General features: G+C 37.6%; 1 protein-coding gene, 1 long non-coding RNA gene and 1 other non-coding gene across 3 annotated transcripts in view; 2 read left to right on the top strand and 1 right to left on the bottom strand.

Moving 5' to 3' along the window:
• The window catches only part of TOMM7 (translocase of outer mitochondrial membrane 7), a 4482-nt gene extending 4229 nt beyond the window's left edge, over positions 1-253 (bottom strand). The window contains exon 1 of the mRNA XM_085307609.1: positions 83-253. Coding sequence (XP_085163735.1) covers positions 83-185 — 103 coding nt within the window. The 5' untranslated portion in view covers positions 186-253. The remainder of the gene's footprint in view (positions 1-82) is intronic.
• A 301-nt stretch (positions 254-554) lies between these two features.
• On the top strand, positions 555-19045 carry LOC146594451 (uncharacterized). Its single transcript, XR_014896191.1, has 7 exons — positions 555-649; positions 6305-6343; positions 9227-9406; positions 12434-12499; positions 12879-12992; positions 16269-16402; positions 17132-19045. It is a non-coding gene; the product is annotated as an uncharacterized LOC146594451 (long non-coding RNA).
• LOC146594452 (small nucleolar RNA SNORD93) lies at positions 6577-6664 on the top strand. Its single transcript, XR_014896200.1, has one exon. It is a non-coding gene; the product is annotated as a small nucleolar RNA SNORD93 (small nucleolar RNA).

Below are 19045 nucleotides of genomic sequence, written 5' to 3'. Positions count from 1 at the left end.
CTGGCCTCAGCCTGCCCCACGGCCGCCGGGCGCCTTCCACCCCCACCCCGCGCGCGCTCAGGCCGCCGCGCCCGCCACCCACCTAGGTAGAGCACGACGGGGATGAAGCCCCAGCGGATGGCGAACTGGCCGCCCTTGAAGAGCTGCTGCAGGCGCTGCTTGGCCTCCTTGCTGAGCTTCGGCATTCCGGCGGCGGCGGCGGGCGGGCGAGCGAGAGAGGGGAGGGGTCGGGGCGGTGTCGTAAGCCTGCGCCAGCGGGCTGTGGGCGGGCGCCCATCCCGCGGCGGCGGCGGCAGGGGGCGGTCCTTCGGGCCGGCGGGCGAGGAAATGGCGGCGCAGGGGCTGCTCGCGCCCCCTCCCCCGTGCGGCGGCAGCGGGAGCGAGCGCACGGGCCCGCCGCCGCCGCCGCCGCCGCCGCCGGGAATACGCCGCACGGCCGTTGACCCGCGCGTTGCTGGTGTCCCCCGCCCCGAAGGTGATGGGCTGGGGCCGGGCGCCGGAGTGTGGCACTGGGCCAAGGATGATGGGGTTACAGAACACGGTGAGCATGGGGGGCTCTTCYTGTCTGCCCTGTAGGACTTTTTATTTATTCTTCTCAGGAGGTCTCAAGCATTGCTCACCGCCTCTGAGAGCTGGGAAATGTGCTTTGGTAAGTGAAAGGTAACTCGTTGGCGGCAGGAGATGATGTGCTAAGACAAAAGTCTTGAAGTTTCAGAGTGAAATCGGAAACCTTCCGCGCTTTTGCTCCCCGACTGCGCCGTGTCCTCAGCGCGCACTTGCGGTTCTGGGGCTTGGAAGTTCCCCCAGAAAGATGAGGGAGGGGGCGCTTTAGTTTTAGACCGAATATCTAAAAATGCCAATACAGGAATTAGGGGTGGTAGTCTTTCCAAACTCAGAGCCCAGTTAAGTACTGAAGCAGTTTATTTTCTAACTTCTAAACGAGTGTCTGGGCTCTGCAAGAACTTCTTGCACTCTTTAGCTGCCAATCTGTTGTCTGACACCACTACTTGTGGGACATCTTACCAGGTRGTGTCTGTGCCACTGATTCAACCAGTTATTTAATGTCTGCACTATGTTTCCATTCTATCTCATAGTCTGTTGCCCTTCGCCATAATGCCAGACCTAGATMTAGATCTTCAGATTCTTAATATTACTGAAGTGGCTGCACTGGCAGTCTGTATCAAGTCTGCTAACTCCATATCAAACTCCTGTCATTATAGTTTGGAGGAGATTTAATTGCATATAGGAACTCTGGACAAAGTTCTTTCTGCCAGGAAAATCACTGCTGATGACAGTGCAGAAATCCRCTCAGTTTTGTTCATAACCATGTTTTACTGACCAAAGTTAAACTTCTGTATCTCATGTATTGCTTTGCTTAAGGCAACTTCTAAGTTCTTAACTAAGAACTTACAGTTCTGTAGCCATTTTGTAATACTGTAATTTTGTAATATTAACAAAAGCTTTTTTGGCTTGTAGAGACAAAAATTCCAGGGGCATAATAAATAAATTTTTCTTCTCTTTCTAGTGCGTGGATGCTCATTCTGCCATTCAGATTAAGATCTACCTGTGGGCTTACACCCTGCTGCTCGCTTTTCAGGTGCGGACAGGTAGCAAGCTGCAAGCCATGTAAATGACTTGGGTGACCTCAGCTTGCTTTTGATGCCTGTTTTCTTGCATAATACAAATGTGGAGGAGAAAAGAGTATTCTGGTGACATGGTAGCATAAACATGCTATCATGTTACAGAATGTAGTCTTTCCTCCTATAAGTGARTGTGTGTGCACTGTGCTTTCATATACATTAGATTCATGGTGGGATATAGCAGTATTCTGGTCATATGACTGACATGTCTAATGATATCTGATAGATAGAGCTGAGGTTTAGTGTCTGACAGTGGCTTCATAATAAACTAAATAGCTTATCCTTGAACAAAAGTTAGACACCAGTGCTCTAGTTTGTCAGTAGATGAACATCAATATGAAGCTTGAACCGTGAGGCTACATCTTCCCTGAAAATAATACATCTTTATAACAGATCACATATGACATATGTATCATATCTCTTGTTTTCTCATGCATTCTCAGCTATTAGGGGCCAACAAAATGTACTCTARATAGTGCCACTCATGGAAGCATATGTTGTGTTGATTGACTTAACAAGAGTTAGTTGTACTTGATTCAATTTTCCAATGGTCAATTTTAGTTTATTTTGTTTTTTTCCATAGCAGGTAAGCCTCTGCAATAGATATAAAAATTCTGGCTAGATTTCTTCCTTTTACTATAGCAAGCAAAGTGTTCCCGTTATCATCTTGCAGTCAGGGCTTTTGCCAGTCCATTGCTTAGCAATCAAGATTTAGTTAGCTCAAAATAGCGCCCCTGTATTCTGGAATACTTTCAGGAACAAATCCAGAATTTATGAAACGTACTAATGAAAAATTTCTCTGACAGTCTTAGGCAACTAGTAATATAAATAATTCACCCATAAAAGGCAGAGCTGTATCTGAAGCATTGGTTATTTATTGTTTCTTTCTGGTTGATATCAAATGTGAACTAGTACTTACCAATGTAGTCACACATTTCTACTCTGTCATATCTAGCTTAGTACTTGTAGGTCAATGGATTGCTATGTCTGCACTCCTGATATTACGTACCATATAACTAGGCATATTTTTTTTTCAGAGATAGTCTTGTATTAAAGCTGAGAATTTTAAGTTAAAGTTGGGATAGTGAGTATTTCTATCCATAGGTTTCCATTAACTTTCAGTTTCTGGGTGTATCACTGTTATCAAACATTTCAATCTAATATTCATGAGTAGAACTGTGGAAACATTAAAAATGTCAAAAATACAAAAAGCAAATCTTGTCTCAGTAGAATTTTACTATATTATTGGCTATAGATGCTGTAGAATTTTCCTACCAAATTTAAGCGTAACATGGACAATTTATGAATCAGAGTAAATCTAATTGAGTTTGGTAGTTTATTCATACTGCTATTTTCTTGTTCTTCTGACCTACCGTAGTGTGTGAGACACATTCATTTGTAAGTAGTGGCATGTTATCTTAAATGTAAAAGTGGCATCTCCTATCCCAGAGAGAACAACTTTTATAAAATATCCTTTAAAGATCATGAAATATATAGTATAATGGCATGTGTCACTTCTTTTGGAAATTCCAAATCCATTGCCATTGGATAGCTTGAACAATGTAGATCTGTCTACTCTTTGCCCATCACAACTGCAGACTCACATTTTGTGGGATTTTGTGGTAGGTCCTGGATTTAATACAGAATTTTGCAGTAGTCTTTGGTTCAGATATTTTATTTCCTATGCTTGTTCAACAGTTATGTCATGGCTGTTTCCTTAAGAATTAATATAGATGGCTCTACCAGTCCCTGTATAGAAAATTATTTATACTGAGTAATAAATTTCCCCTTAAGCTGATGATTGCCATACATGTCTACCTACTTAGTAACATCTAACAATAGAATTGAGCTTTCAAGTAGATGAACAGAACAGATTTCTCTAAATATTGTTTACTTGCAGTCCTGTCTGTAAATTACTCAAAATAATCAACAGATGAAAAGTTCTCATATAGATGTGAAGGGTCAGTTAGTTTGTTGGGAAATAACTTAATAGCTGGATATTCTGACTAGAAGCTTCAGACAGTTATGATCTTCTAAACAAATCCTGAAGCTTTCCATGAAGAATGTGTTCTTTTCTGCTACTAAGCAGGCAACTTAGGGTTTTAGTGGGGGGAAATAAAACCAATATACCTTGCAGATTTCTTTTCTGTCCTTTGAAGTAAGAGTAGTGGTTGCTGCAGGAACCTATGTCTGAGCTGTTTGTGTTGAATCGGTTTTCCTAGGTAAGGTGAGACTAAGTCTTACCTGTTCCCACAGTATAGTTATGTGCACAGCTTATTCTCTCTAAACAGGCAAAAAACAACTGTTCGTTACAGTTCACTGCTTGGAATCAGTATCTTGTGAAATATCATCTTAAAATGAGACCTTACTATACTGGAATTAGATTTGAAATGTATTTTCCTCAGACTTGATGCAAGTATAGCACAAGATTCAGAAGGTCAAATATACTAAACAACTGATCCAAATGGTTGAACAGCTCTGTGTCCTTTGAGTTGAAATTGGTTTAACAGTGTCACACATGATACAATATACTCTTATTGTGTATGTTCTTGAGAAAGGGTATTCACAGAAGCATGCCGTGTGTATACCACGTCCTTCCCCTCTCTTTTCCTTCACATCAAGACATGGAATATTTTTCTGAACACAGAAACTTTCCCTGATAGATCCCCTTTCTCATGTCTGCTAATTTTAATGTTTGGCTAAAAAAGTATTAGAGTATTTGCCTTATTTAACCATTAAAACCAGGAAACTGATAGCATGAAAATTCATTTTGTTTGCAAGAGAAGTGTGGCAAAGAAATGTTAATGCTGTAGCTAAAAGTGCAGAGATCAGGCATTTTATATGGCAATAAAACAAAGTCCATTCTGATAAGGGTTGCTATAAGGGCCACTGCCTCTGACAGGCTCAGGGATTCTTCCTGCCTCGCTGCTGAAGCCCAGCCCAATGGTCCTAGAGACCTGGAGAGGGAGGACTCCCTGTCACACTGCTTTCTGATTTTTAGGTTCAACCAGTAGTGTGACCAAGCGTGTAACACACACACACATACAGAGCCAGCTACATAGGCCCCTAAAAACAAGGCAATGTCTTCAGCAACACCCACATATAGGACCACCAGATCTCACATAAAACATAAATACAGATAGCCAAGTCCCCTTCCTCCTCTCCAGCTGATCAGAATTGAAGTTCACTAGTGAAAGCACACATCATCACTCTCTAGATTCAACAGATATGTTGAATATCAGTATGGCCCCTCTGTCCATCTAATATCCCTGCCCAGATCCTGAGCTCTCTTACCTGCTATATGGATCTCCTTGCTGGCTAGTCCAGCTTGATGCTTGTGAGCAAACAGATGAACACACTCACCTGCTTGTCTCACAGGCACCCCCACACTCAGATCCCTTGAATATCGGCACACATCCTCTGCCCATCTAATAGCCCTCTGCAGACCCTAGGCCTCCTACTCATTAGCCAGTCCAGCTTGAACTTTGCTAGCAATTTCATGCACACATACACCTATGCACATCAGGTCAAGTGAAAATGCAAACATTATGGAGCACCCCCCCCCTCCCCCCCGTGTAGCTGGCACCCAAGCACATGAGTCCTACGACCTGTGGTCCCTGCTCCAGCTGCTGACACTGAGTTCTTCACTTCACTGGCCCTATCTACCTAGTAGCTGGCACGGTAAACTCTGCATGGGAAACCACTCGATACTTCATTATCTACTTACCGCTCTTTTGAGATTTCCCCTTCAATTTACTCTAAAGAAATTTCATTAAGTCCATCTACTTTGAAACAAAGTTTTGAGTTTGACCCTGTATAGCAGAAAATTACCTTTTAAAGATACTATAGTAGATAATTCATACTTGAGGATTAACTGTAAATTGCTATAAGCAATACAAGAACATAAGGAAGCAAGATGTATCTAACAGACATTACAGGCTGAAACTTTCCAAGGACAGTAAAAATGGTAGTAATCGTTACTAAACTTTCTTGTTTACTGAATTATTATGACAAAATTTCCTATTTTTATTGTACTCTAGAAATGATGGCCCTTTTTTCCATTCCTGTTGAGTATTCCTATTCATTTAGTCAAATAAATTCCAACTATTCTGCAGTACCACTGATCTGGAAAACATTCCCTGTCAGTTTGTAGAGACCACATTTCACAAAGAGACAAAAAGAAAAGGAAAGCACTACAGTCAACATAAAAAAGACTAAGGTTAAGGTGCTGTTTGGGAAATGTCAGAATTCTGCAATGTCTCCTTCTCTATCGATTGTTATAAGAGCTACATTACTTGTCGATGAATATATGTGAGTTGTTGCACATACTGTAATTTCAAAAGATTCAGGGACTACAGAACAGTGATGCATATAAAAGCCTTCTGTCAAGATTAGTATCTTTTTCTGTGTAATAGCTGTGTGATATTTATGGGCCATGGTCCAGTGTTGGATATTTCTGGGGAAAATGGTATTACCGAAATGCCTATTTAGAAAATTAATGAATGGTCATAGTGAGGGGTAGAAACAAAAAAACAACTGAATAACTTTATATAATTTAATACAATAAGAATACTATTAATTTATTTAACAGTGCAGTGCAAATGAGTATTTAATATGGAGTTGAGTACAAAGACAAGGTATAATTGCGTTATTTTTCATTACAGCTTCTGAGGCCAATGAAAGAGAAACAGCCATCTGATGAGGTAAGACAACATTAAACAAAACCTCATCATATGTTTTCAGACACTTCTGAGAACAGTCACCGTTGTACTTGAAAATTTAGTATTATCTGCAGCACAATTTTAATCTCGTTTTAAACTTGACTTTCCCTTTCTCCCCATCTTTGCTGAATAATGAAAATTAACTGTTAAAGATACTGCTATAGTATAAGTAATTACTCCATTTTTTAGATGCATGTGTTTGTGATTGGGATATTTGGCCAAGGATGAAAACAATAATCTGATTGCCTGCATACTTACAGTGATATGCACAAGTCTGATGGATTAAAGGATTTTCTGAGGCCAGAACTAATATGCATATTTACTCACTCTTTGTTTTTTAATTGAGCTTTGTTTTTAGCATCCAAGCAGTGAATGTTTCAATACCTTTGTAAACACTAAGGATATTTAAATGTAACTTTTTTCTATTGTCAGCAAATCTAGAAAACTATATTTCTGATACTGAAGAATACATTATTGTAGCAGTACACCTCTATAAAGATTTTACAGGACTTACATAAAGGGCATATTTTAGACATTTTTTTTCTGTGATAGAAATAAGATCAGGAAAGTAGTGAATATATTCTAATTCCCAGAACGCTCTTTGCTCTCAATATACTTGTTTTTATACCACTTTCAACCTTTGTATATTATATTAAGTTTATACAACTTAAAACACCTCAGAATATAAGCCTTTGCAATCAGCTGATAGCATCACATGTGAGAATAAGGTATTTCTCTTTTCTATTATGAAACATGGAATTGGAGCATTTGGTAAACAAGAATTCTAATTAAAATCCACATTTAGGTTCCTTTCTTCAGTGAGCTGTTGTTTTAACAGTCTTTCCGTAGTATCTGCAAAAAATAAGTATGATACTAAAAAGAACTTTTTCTGACAGTGAAGTATTTGAAAATTGTAACTGAATGCTGCACAGCAGTAACTTCACTAATCTGCARTGATCCTTTTAAATGCACTCTTTTAGTCTCTACACATAACAAATGAATGAAAGACACTACTAATTATCACCTGGTAATAAACAAAGAAAAAACAAATAGTAAAGCAAAAAGAAGGAACTCAGAGTTGAAATATTCCAAATTGATTTGGAACAGGTCTGCGTAGACTTTCTGCAGTTGGGTGATTTTTTTTTTTTTTTTTACCTTGAGTCATTGTTAAAAAAAAAAAAAACTTGAACATTTTGGGTTAGTGTGTGTTTCCCTAAGTATCCATCCATTTCCTTTGGCTCCTTGGCATCCAAGGAAGGGTGTTAGTTAAAATGAGAATTTTAAAAGAAAAATGTAACTAGATATTGTTTATGAGCATAGCTTTAATTCTGATTTCAAAGAAAGTCTGTTAGTACTGTCATAATAGTTTCTGACAACTCATTTTGTTTAGATTACAGGATATAGTTGCAGAAGAGTCCAGAGCACCATAAGAAGAGTAAAAATTATGTATTTTTAGAGCTTGAATAGGATTACCCAGTTAACAAAGTAAATGTGCCAGGTATATGTGTAACTGAATCTCTCACAGTATATCAAAGTTAATTATTTTAATTAATTATTTTAGGCTTACTTTAAAATATATTTAGCTATATTTAAATATTTATATTTATGATAAAATACTTTATTATTAGAAGAAATTCAGTTTGGGTGAATTGACTTCATGAATTTAAGGACAAACCTTTTGTCATATTCGTAATTCAGCATAGCTTAAAAATGACCTGCAAGGAGGAGAAGTCTCCTCTTAGAGGAGACTATGCTTCCCCTATGCTTCCCACTAAGGATGGCATTCCAGAACTGTCCTTCAGAACTTGAAGCTGAACCAGTATGAACAAAAGTATTGAGTATTTAGGCACTGTCCTTATTTTTCACCTTTCAGTAGTTCAGATTTCAGTGTGAAAATTCTTTTAATTCTTCAGGACAGGGAAAATTAGAGTCAGTAATTTGGTATGACAATAAGGAATAATGAAGGTTTCTCACAGATATGAGATGATGATCAGGGAAGTCCTTCTTCTACCTCTACAAGTCATGTTTAGTGTTGTCAGGATTAAATGAAGCACAACTCTTGAGTAATGAAATTTTTACTATTGTACTAAAATAGTTTCTTAAAATGCTATCCCTTTTGTCGTCTATACATATTTTTTAGCCATTGTTTATTTTAGCATAATCATATACCATCTTTAGCCCAGACACATGTTTAGATTTTAATAGTTTTAAACTATTGCCAGCTAGTCACAAGAGTATAGCTTCTCTCTTTATAGAACACCTGCTTTACATATCGGTAAGCTTGTCTTAGATTGTTTCCACTAATGTGTACAACGCAATGACTTTTCAGAAGACTATCCCTTGTGTTTCAGTGTGGGCACACTGCTTTTCAGTTAGGATTATTAAAAAACTGAAGGACAGTCATTTTAAATGCTACTTTTTTGGAGACAAGCTTAAGAGGGTGATTTGTAACCAAAGATATTGTTTTGGTTAATTAGATTTCAATAGATTTTTGCATATCTTCCTACCTAAAGGAAATAACAACAGTAAGGACCAATGAGTTGTGTACTTTTCACTGCCTTCTATAAAATGTTATATTTATTCTTGAAGATTTTATTTTGGATGATAACCATTTTAGCAAGATTTTTAGCAGATAGCAAATGCAGAGGACATTCAGGAACCTTCTGAAAGTTCCTTATCCTCTGCTTTATAAAGTCTGTTGGCAGACATGGCACAAACTGTAAATCTGATCCTGATGTTCAGGCATTTGAAAGGCCCCCAAAAATGACATATCTCTAACACTTTTATCCTTTCCTTTCCTTTCTTTTTTTTTCTTGTATATTAAGTACACTTCAGAAGAAATCACATTTTTCTCCTTCATTATAGGTTTAGGTAGCAGTTGCAAGAGATTAGATGCTGTTATGGGTAATGAAGTGTGAAGATGACAAGATAGATAAAAAGGCTTTTCAGCTTGATCATATCCTCCACTGCATGATGTTACAGATTTTGTACTCCAGACACAAATGTTACCCTGGAGTTGAAGTTACACTAGACGAATCTACATGAGTAAGTATAACAAAGGTAGCTTTTTTCAGTTACCATCCTACTTAGAATATAGAAAAAAAATGAGTCCTCATGAGTTAAGAGATGAGTTAATTGCATATGGAATTTGAGATGGAAAGTTCTCCCTAAAATGAACAGAAGTTTATCTTCTTTCCTTACATATGTTAGGTAGAAGGACTGCTTCTGGTGACAGAATACTAGACTAGATTAATACTGATTGCTTTTAGGATTTTATTACTTGACTGGTATATGTACCATTATATATTGGAATTGTTAACTGTATCATAACAAAATATTTTCTTGTAACTTCCTTCTATTAAATGGCTTTAAAACTATTGTGTAGAATGATTGCTTCATGTGCTGTATATTAGTTCTAAGAACTGTGATATGAATGATAAGCTGATGGGCTTTTGAAAACCCAAAGAACAAGAATCTGCTGGAGCAACTAGATGAGACTAAGCAAAAGTTTACAAGTTACATTGCTACTATAAAAAATAAACAAGAGATGCTAGCTTTTGTTAATTTAGTTTCTCTTCTCCATTGCAAAAACACAGCATCAATCCAAAACTTACTAGCAGTGTTTCGTTAAAGCCAGTGGAGGGCATACTTGAACTGAAAGCTRTTTTGGTTACTCTCAATTACATGAATTTAAAGTACTAGATAATCTGTCAAGCTCAAAGCTGATGGCAATCTCACCAGTCATCTACTATTCTAATTACACTTGTGCTGTATAAAAGCTTCTTTACAATTGCTGCTTTGAGAAAATGAGTGTTTTGCTATGTCACAGTAAGAACAGTGAATGTTTAAATAAAGAGGCTAATATGGAAGTGGATGAGTCAGTGTATTAACAGCTGTGTGTTATTCAAAGGAGAAAATCCACACTGCTTAATATTTTATTATGTATGTCTTAAAACAGTTTTTAAAGCTAGTGAATAACATTATGCACATTTTATAGAGGAAGAAACTGAGGAGTAGAGAGGCAGACTGCAAGTTATCTATCTCAGTGACTGGCAGAGGCAAGAACAAAATCCAGATTTCTAAGATCTAGGCCAATATTCAAGTATATCTTTGCATAAATAATCTATGACAGGCCTGACTGTTGCAAATGTTATGAAAATGACCACTAGCAGCCCAAATTGCTGGGCTGAGGAGCTTACACCAGTGAAATAGAGAAGGTCTCACAGGTATGTCACAGAGCTCATGAAACTGTTGGCTAAGCCTATTCTGAAAGCAGAATATTCTCCTCAAGAAGTCGGGTGACAATCAGATCATATGACCAAGGATCTTCAATAAAATCGTATTTTATTATTAAAACAAGTGATCTACATTGTGCATGTATGTGTCATTCTTTAAGTAAAGTAACACTCTGTTCAAGGAATGAAAAGCCTGTCTTTTTAGACCTTTAAAACCGTTCCAAATACAGTACTAGGAAACATATGGTTAAAAAATCGTTTTGTATTCAGACGAAGGATTAAGATACCCTAATAGACTGTTCTTCATTCCCCTCATCTTTAATTACTAGAATTTAAAATTACAAGAGGAATATTAGGCTTCTTGTAAATGTAAATGTACCAAGGCCACCCTATTTACTGTACTTATTGCCAGTAGCGCTCATGGGATTCATATGACTCATCATTAAATACCCTCCTTCACTGACACTAAGTTGAACAGTTAAAGATAGCTACTGTAATTTTATTTTACAAATATATCTATTCTGTTTTCTTTCTATACTGTTTGTGAGGTCAGTATCCATTCAAACAGCTTTTTAAATTATAAAAATACACCAATTTTTATGTATAAGCGCTAGTCTAAAATTTTCATTCTGTTTCTAGGAAAAACTGGAGGCATATTGTTATGAAACCTTCCATGCCTAAGACTTCTATAAAGTATACCAGAGAATGGTGGTGCATATTGGTGTTACATATTAAAACCTCCATTTGTAGAATGAGTGAGCACATTGCACAACGCATTTTGTGCTTTTTTTCATGTTGCTAATTTGCAGTGGACATCTTGATTGGCAGTGTGAATTAGTCATTGATGCGTATGACTCCAATGAAAAGGACTACATTTAAAACCATAAGTTAAAATATGAATGAGTGGGCACTTAAAATTTGGACTCAAAAATACTGCATAACCTATTACTGTGTTATTCATTTTTGATATATTTCCAGCTAAATCATGTTAAAATGGGAGTCAGAAATATCTGTCAGTGATTTAAAGTAAATTAAAGTAATATAACAGTTACCCCAAAACTTATTACTGTAAACTCAAGAAATTCATTTAAGATTAACCTTCAGAGAAAGAAATCCAGAGACAGAGACAGGTTTGCAAGGAGGACCTTCAGACAAGCTTTTCTATGACCTATCATTGACTCTTCAGCTTTATATTTAAAATTTCCTGAGTATTGTGAGAAAGGTATATAAGTTTCAAAGAGTATATTTCAAGTTTCTTTAGAATTTTTGATGACTTCTCCTTGTACTTCTTTATAATTTTACATCTCAGTCATCACAAATATTGACATATTACAAATACTCATCACATTCCATAGTTGTCAGAGGCCTGAATATGCAATTATCTCAAAAGGGAAGAGAGAGTCATTTAACTTTCTGCATAAGGTCTCCTCTTCTCAAAAAGACCAGTAATTGAAGACATTTATTTAAGATTATAGTAAACCACTGTATTTCTTTGCTCAAGAAGAAGCATAGAAGATAACCATTTCATTAACTAAAACTGTTGCTTGAAGAAATGTGACTCCCAGTGTCAGACTTCTTTAGTTACTTCCTACCTGAGAATTTCCAAAAAATTATTTTGTATTCTCAGGACAAATGATATAATTATGGAGAGGATGCATGTTATATACCATATTTTAAGTCTAAAACTTTAACTTAATTTCAGAATAGCACCACGTCTTCCATTCTGTATTTTCTAGATTTGTTATATTTCAGTGTAAGGAGGCTTTAGCTCTTTTGTTTAATTCTATCTCTTCAGTCCCTTGCAGCAATACTAACATTCTCCTCTTCCTCATTACAGTAGTACAATATATTGGAAGAACTAATACATTAAACAGCAAGAGGACAGCATCCATCTCTACACCAGGTAAATCCAAGCTCACAGGTGGCTTTTTTTTACCTTTTGCTCCATGATAAAAAATGACAAACTCTTGTTGGTAAAATTCTTATGTTAAAACTATAGAAAAATCCATTCTGCACTTCTGAATTAAAATTTTCTTAACTTGTAAGCTATAAACGTATTTATATATTATGTACAAATTAAACAGTGTTGGTAAAGCAATTGTGCGAAATAAAGTGTGTATGAAAAATAATGTAGAAAATGTCCTGAATATGGAAAAAAAAGAGTGGATAGTTCCACTGCACCACTTTCATCTGTTCAGTACACTGAGTGAAAGGAATTTTCCTTTATAATTGTTGTCTGATCATGTCTTTCAATTAAAACGGTTAACCATTATTTTGTGCAGATAAGTCAGTGCTTTCTGGAGATGGAGGATGAAGTTTTTCTTGCCGTAAGCTTCACAGGTTTTACTGAGTGGCACTACCTCCATGCTGATTTTTTCTTCTACCAATCCTAGCAGGTGTGTCTTTTCTTTCCCTTATACCCAACTCTCCCTTTTATTTGCAATATAGAAATGAAATATTCAGAAAAAAATCGTGATTTAAGTATAGTGATATTACTACCTCAGAAGCTTAAGATGCCATTGCTATGTACACTTGCGGTTTTTTTCTGCTGAGCAAGTCCAACTCAATTGCATAGGGATTTGCAGTTAATGCAAAATAATTGTTTTAGATCAGTAGCTCCTGCTGCAGGCAGATGGGCAGATATTGCTGTATGCCTGTGACAAAAACTAAAATAGTATTTCATTGGCAAAGTAGTATACTTAGTTTTGGATAAGCAGCACTTAAATTAAAAAAAAAAGAGACCAAAAGAATCTAAATATACCATGGACAAAGCTTGTACAATCGTACTTGATCAAAATCCATTACTTTAGTGATGTATTTTTAAATATGAGAGTTTCAATTACAATGAAAAGATACTTCTGCAACTCTTGAAATGAAAATCTGATACTATTAGGATGCCAGCATCCTTAAATAGGTCTTCAAGCTTCCTTCTTCCATTCAGGAAATTAACCATGTTTATATTTACTGTAACATCTAGCAGGAAAACACCAATGATTTCATCCTTATTTAGAACTTTGTCTACTAAGTGTGAATAGCCTCTGCTTAAATTATCTTAAAATGCTAAACACTTGACTCATTCTTGACATACTTAAGCATTCAACARTCCACTAAAACTTCTGTTACACCTTCTGGGCCTCCATATATAGGAGTTTTTTTTCCTCCCAGTTGGCTTCAAGGCAAAGGTACAAGCACAGGAAGTTCTGCCTGAACGTGAGGGGGAATTTCTTCCCCGTGAGAGTGATGGAGCCCTGGAACAGGTTGCCCAGAGAGATTGTGGAGGCTCCTTCTCTGGAGATCTTCAAGGCCCGCCTGGATGCAACCCTGTCTAACATGCTGTAGGTGACCCTGCTTGAGCAGGGAGGTTGGCCTAGATGATCTCCAGAGGTCCCTTCCAACCTTACTGATTCTGTGATTCTATGATCTCTGTCTTATGTCAGCAACATAAGAAAAACTTCTTAGCCTCAATATCACAACTGAATCCAGTTACAGGAGGAGGAACAAGATTACTGAAAGAAGTATCAAGATTCCACTTCCAATACCAAATAGCTAAAATAGCTATCACTAGTTTTTATAATAACTAACCAATAAAGACTAATTAGTCACTTTACTGTGCTGTCTATATTTCCAAGTGTCTGATACTACCAAGTAGTAGTATTTTCTAACATTGGCTGCTACATGCAGACTCAGCCCTCTGGGTTCCATATCCAGTAATTAGCACTGGCAAGTCTCAGCTTCAAGATTTAAGGTAAAGTCAGGATCTTGTCTCCTGCCAGTGTAAGTTCCATTGTTGGGCACAACCATATGCAGTAAGACAAGAACTGACCTCAGGAAAACCTGTAAAACATGAAAGTGGTGAGTGGATATATAGTATCCTCTTACATACCCTTTTGTAGGAATAAAAATGTCAATGAATGCATGTATTAGGCTGCTCTTCATTACTTCATATGTATTTCATTATAGTAAGTCTGTGCTTCAACAAATGTAGGGAGGTGGAGCCCCCAAAATTCTAGTTTTCTTCCGCTAGGTATCATACTTACTTTGACACTGACAAGCTTCAGTTACATTTCAACAGAGCATGTTGCTGCATGCTGTCAAACATTTTGCAGCTGGGTGGCATTAAATGACATAGTCTAGAGAGACTGTAACTCCTAATAAAAGGGATCAAGAATCTAAGAATGAATCTACAGTTGTAGAGATTTGTAATAGAAATGTTAAGGCTGGTATGAGTAAAGTATGAATAGAGATATGTGTAAGCACCAGAAGGAACAGCAGGATAGTAGTTTAAAAGAATGGCCTGTATTGGCAGCGAAGCAGACCATTCCCAGCAGTAAAATGGAGGAAGTGTTCAGTTTATGTCAAGACCAACAGATGTGCGCTGTGAAAAGGTCATGACACAGATGACCTGTCAGCAAAAGACACTGCGTTCAAACACCAAGAGGACTGCAAAAAAGTTGCAGCATGTCAGATATATCTTTGCTTTCCTGTTAGCCAGTCACAAAAACACATGTTGAAAACGAGGGAAAACAGACAGTGGGTGCAAGTGAATGAATTCTATGAGAATGAGTGTGAGTGAGTAAAATCCCCTTGTTTAAATAAAGATTTTGCGGTTATGTGTCACTTTCCCCTTCCATAAAATCTAATAGTGAGCTTTGTCACACTAAATTCTGTACGTTACAGTAATGTGCCACATTATTCTATTGAGGTCCGTATCATAACTTATTCTATTCATATTGAGGTCCATATCATAACTCTGCCATAGAGAGGCAGAGATTTTCATGACTTGATCCATTCTTCTAACTAACTGTTGTATTAATTCCTAGTTGTGGCATAATAATAAAATGYATGGAAGTCTATTTGCACTATATAGATGATTGTTTCCTTTTCTCCCAAAATTTTTCTAATTGCCTGTTTTGCTCTACAAACAGGGCTTTGTACAACTCATTCTGTGGGGTTAAAGCTTCTCTGAGGACCTGTGTGTACTACTATAGTAAAATAATCATAAAATCATCATTTGCTAGTTATTGCTAAAGAACAGTTATTTCATAGAAAAACACAGGATTGGGGGAAAAGGGGAGGATAAAGGATTTAAAAATGTGGTTTAAATCCTTAAATAGTATGTGAAAATTAGGAAATAAAATGCTGGCCTGATATGAGTATAATATAGACTTGGCACGAGTTGCAGTCAACTCCAAGTTGGTAAAACTGTTGAATATTGGCTTCCAGCAATGCACACCAATCCACAGCGCTAGAGAAAGAGACTGCTAGAAAGATTCAGTTATAGTTAGGCTATGCTGTAACATGCAGAAGTGGAAATCTGCATGTGTCGTTCCCTTCATGATATTTGCCAGGGTTCATATCAAGTCCTCTAAGTGACATGGCTAAGGCAACAAACTACACTGCCTTCTGAGCTCCCCAGTAAAAATCTGCCAGAGAAGCAAGTATCATTGTCCTTTGCTCTCATCACAGTCATGTGTATCTTGTTCTCTTGAACGGGTCGCCCGGAGGTCAGCAAGGCTCACACCCTTGTAGTGTCAAAAAATACAAAAGCGATCCTCTGAGAGGATGAAACATTAAATGTTACCTAGGACCCAGCTTTATCTGATCTTAGATACTAATCACAGAAAGAGCTTAGAAGTTTGCTCCTGCACMATTACATATTCTTTCAAATTTAGCTTGAGCTTTTGCAGAAAGCAGAAAGACTGTTGGTAGCTCACCAGCCAGTTGGCCTCCACTGTCCCCAGAGACTGCAATGAACCACTCTAAGTGTTGACTGACTGCACTGCACTTGGAAGGCTTGCCACGACTGGTAAGGTGATTACCACTACATAACAGACTGCCTTACAGCAAGTGAAGGAAAGGAGGGCAGATGCTAAGGAATCAATGCTACTTAGAAATTGATGCCAAGCAGTATTAACTTTGGCCTGATAAATGTGAAAGCTTTCAAATACAAATTAAGTTTGGGACTAAACACTCAAATGCTTTGCTATTGACATCAAAATCTGAATTCTCTACCCAAGTAAGATGTCTTAAATCCAGAACAATCTCAAAATTGTCTTCTTTGGAGTTCCTCTAGATTTACAGAGATCAAAAACAACAGCAGAATTTCACTCCATATTTATTCCTTTTCAATCAATGTTAGAAGGCTTGCCAAGCTTATGCCTTGATATCTGTTTGGCACATATTATAGCTCAAATCAAAAGGTGAACTAGGGGGAAAAAAAAACGCTAAAAGAGCTTGGTTTGCCAAGAACCACATCTGCCAGAGACTGTACATTATAAAACTGGGGGGAGGGAGTAACGTGCCAGAAAAGCTTTAAACCTCCCTTGCCCCCTCACACAGCTGGGCCTTTTGTCATCAGGTTAGGTGACCTGAGGGATACTTGGCCTCATGGTGGCCACCAGCAGTTGCCAGAAATAGGACATGACCTGCCTACAAGGGAACATGAGAGGTACAGCTAACCTGGGTGATTACAGAAGTTGCTCTGCTGGCTGTGTATCAGCWTAGGACCTACCATGCTCCTTTTGATCTCTTACAGCCAATCACAAGAGTTTCTGTCCTGCTTTGCCAGACAAAGCAGATTATAGAAGTCTAGCACAGAGAAGAATCCATATACTAGATCATCACCAAGGATGCAGAGTCTTAATTCAGCCATTTCTAATTTACGGAGACTGTGAATTACATTGTTGAAGTTTAATGAAGCTGTGAAAGTAGCCAAATGCTCGCAGCCATGCCACATGTGCTTATTCTCAGTTCTGTGTGAGCTCCGCAACATCTGCAGTAGGTAGCAAGGCGATAATGAGTTGGAATGAGAGGTGTTGCATAGGCAACTACCAAAATGTATACATCTGTCAGGGTAACAGCTCTGTTTTGAAGTTATCAAAAAGGGGGTTGTTTAAAAACAAACAAACACATCAGGCAAACCCTGTCGACTTCCTGAAAGCACCATGAAACAGCCGAAGTATCCATCTGACATAAAAAAGAAGCTGGTCCAGGCGCCAGCTTGCAAGTAAAGCTCAAAACTGTCAAAACTCCAATAGAAGCACATGCTGAGGAGAGGAGTGAAGGGGTTTGGGGTTTTACTCTAACAGTGGAGGAAATGGCACTTTATCACCTGCTAATCCTTACATGTTAAATATAGTTTGGCCAATTTTCATTTCAAGAAATGAATCTGAAAGAAGCTAATTGAAAGACAGTTGCCACTTAACGTTTCTATTTTGAAGTTCATGTGAAGCAGTGATGCAAAAAAAACATCACAGGCAGATCTTTGATCACAGGAGCAAGAATTTAGTTGCATTCACAGATATCTTAGGGAGCTGAAAAGACTGACCAGGAGATGGAACAGGAGACATTATGAATGAGCAGCACAAAAAAAATTATGTTCCTCAAGGAGAATTATCTAATAGGTAAAATATGACTGGGTGCTAAGAGTTTGTTTTAGTGAATGCATTTAGAGTTGCTGCAGTTACTCGAAACAATTTTCAGGAACCAGTTTTCCATCAAAAAATGTTATTTGTCGAAATCAACCCACTCCATAGGGAAAGCTGTGATTTCAAAAACATTTTTAAGGAAAAATGTTCTACTATTAAAGCACTGCGTGTCACACTTCTGTTTCAAATTAAGCGGATGTAGTTGTAGTGTTGGTATTACAGTAATTTGTATTTCCTTTCATACACTTTATATAGAACATAGAGACAATTGAAAAGATACATACCAGTGCTTCTGACATAATTTTTCTTGTAAAAGTCCCGATCAGGAGTAGAGCAATTCAAAATGCTGGTATTTCTGTGGAAGAGAAGTTCGTGCTCTCCAGCAGCCCTTTACAGAAGGTGAGCATTTCTCAGACTGCAAGATCATGATCGGTTCTGGCAAGCAAAATAAAAACGTGAGAAAAAACAGCGCTGGTCAGCAGCAAGACACTGCTTCCTCGTTAGGCCAAGAAACTGCAGTTATTGAATCTATGTCTTGACATTAAAACTATAGAATACCTTTAATTAGTGGGAGCAGATTCATCCCTCAAGAGTAAGGTTTATATTGTGACAAAAATTGCTGTTTGTTGTCATTTGCCTTACCGCAACAGTTTCTGCCAACTCAGAGGTAAAGAAATGAATCTCATAAATGCCATGAAAAGACTGCATTTTCTGAAAGCTTGTGGTCGTGTGATGAGAAGAAATAAATTCCTTTTATGACAAGCCTTAACACTGTGACTTCTATGTGAGTCTTCAGTAGCATTAGTACTTGTCTTGCACTTCTTCTTAACCTATTCACTTGGTATATTGCATGTCCCTCCTTCATAGGAAATAGTAATTGTGCCTTATGCAGAGTGCTTCAAATATAATTTCTACAAGCAATATTCAGAGTGCATTTACAGCTGCCTATCGAGAAATATAAATATCAGCACCAATGAATTATTCTTATTTCTTTGTTTTCTGTTGCTCCAATTTCCAACTAA

The sequence above is a fragment of the Rhea americana genome, unplaced genomic scaffold (genome assembly GCF_003343005.1).
Source record: "Rhea americana isolate MKP2758 unplaced genomic scaffold, rheAme1 scaffold_26, whole genome shotgun sequence".
Classification (NCBI taxonomy): domain Eukaryota; kingdom Metazoa; phylum Chordata; class Aves; order Rheiformes; family Rheidae; genus Rhea; species Rhea americana.
The sequence above is the reverse complement of the archived record's forward strand: the minus strand, read 5'-3'. Positions and strand labels throughout refer to the sequence as shown.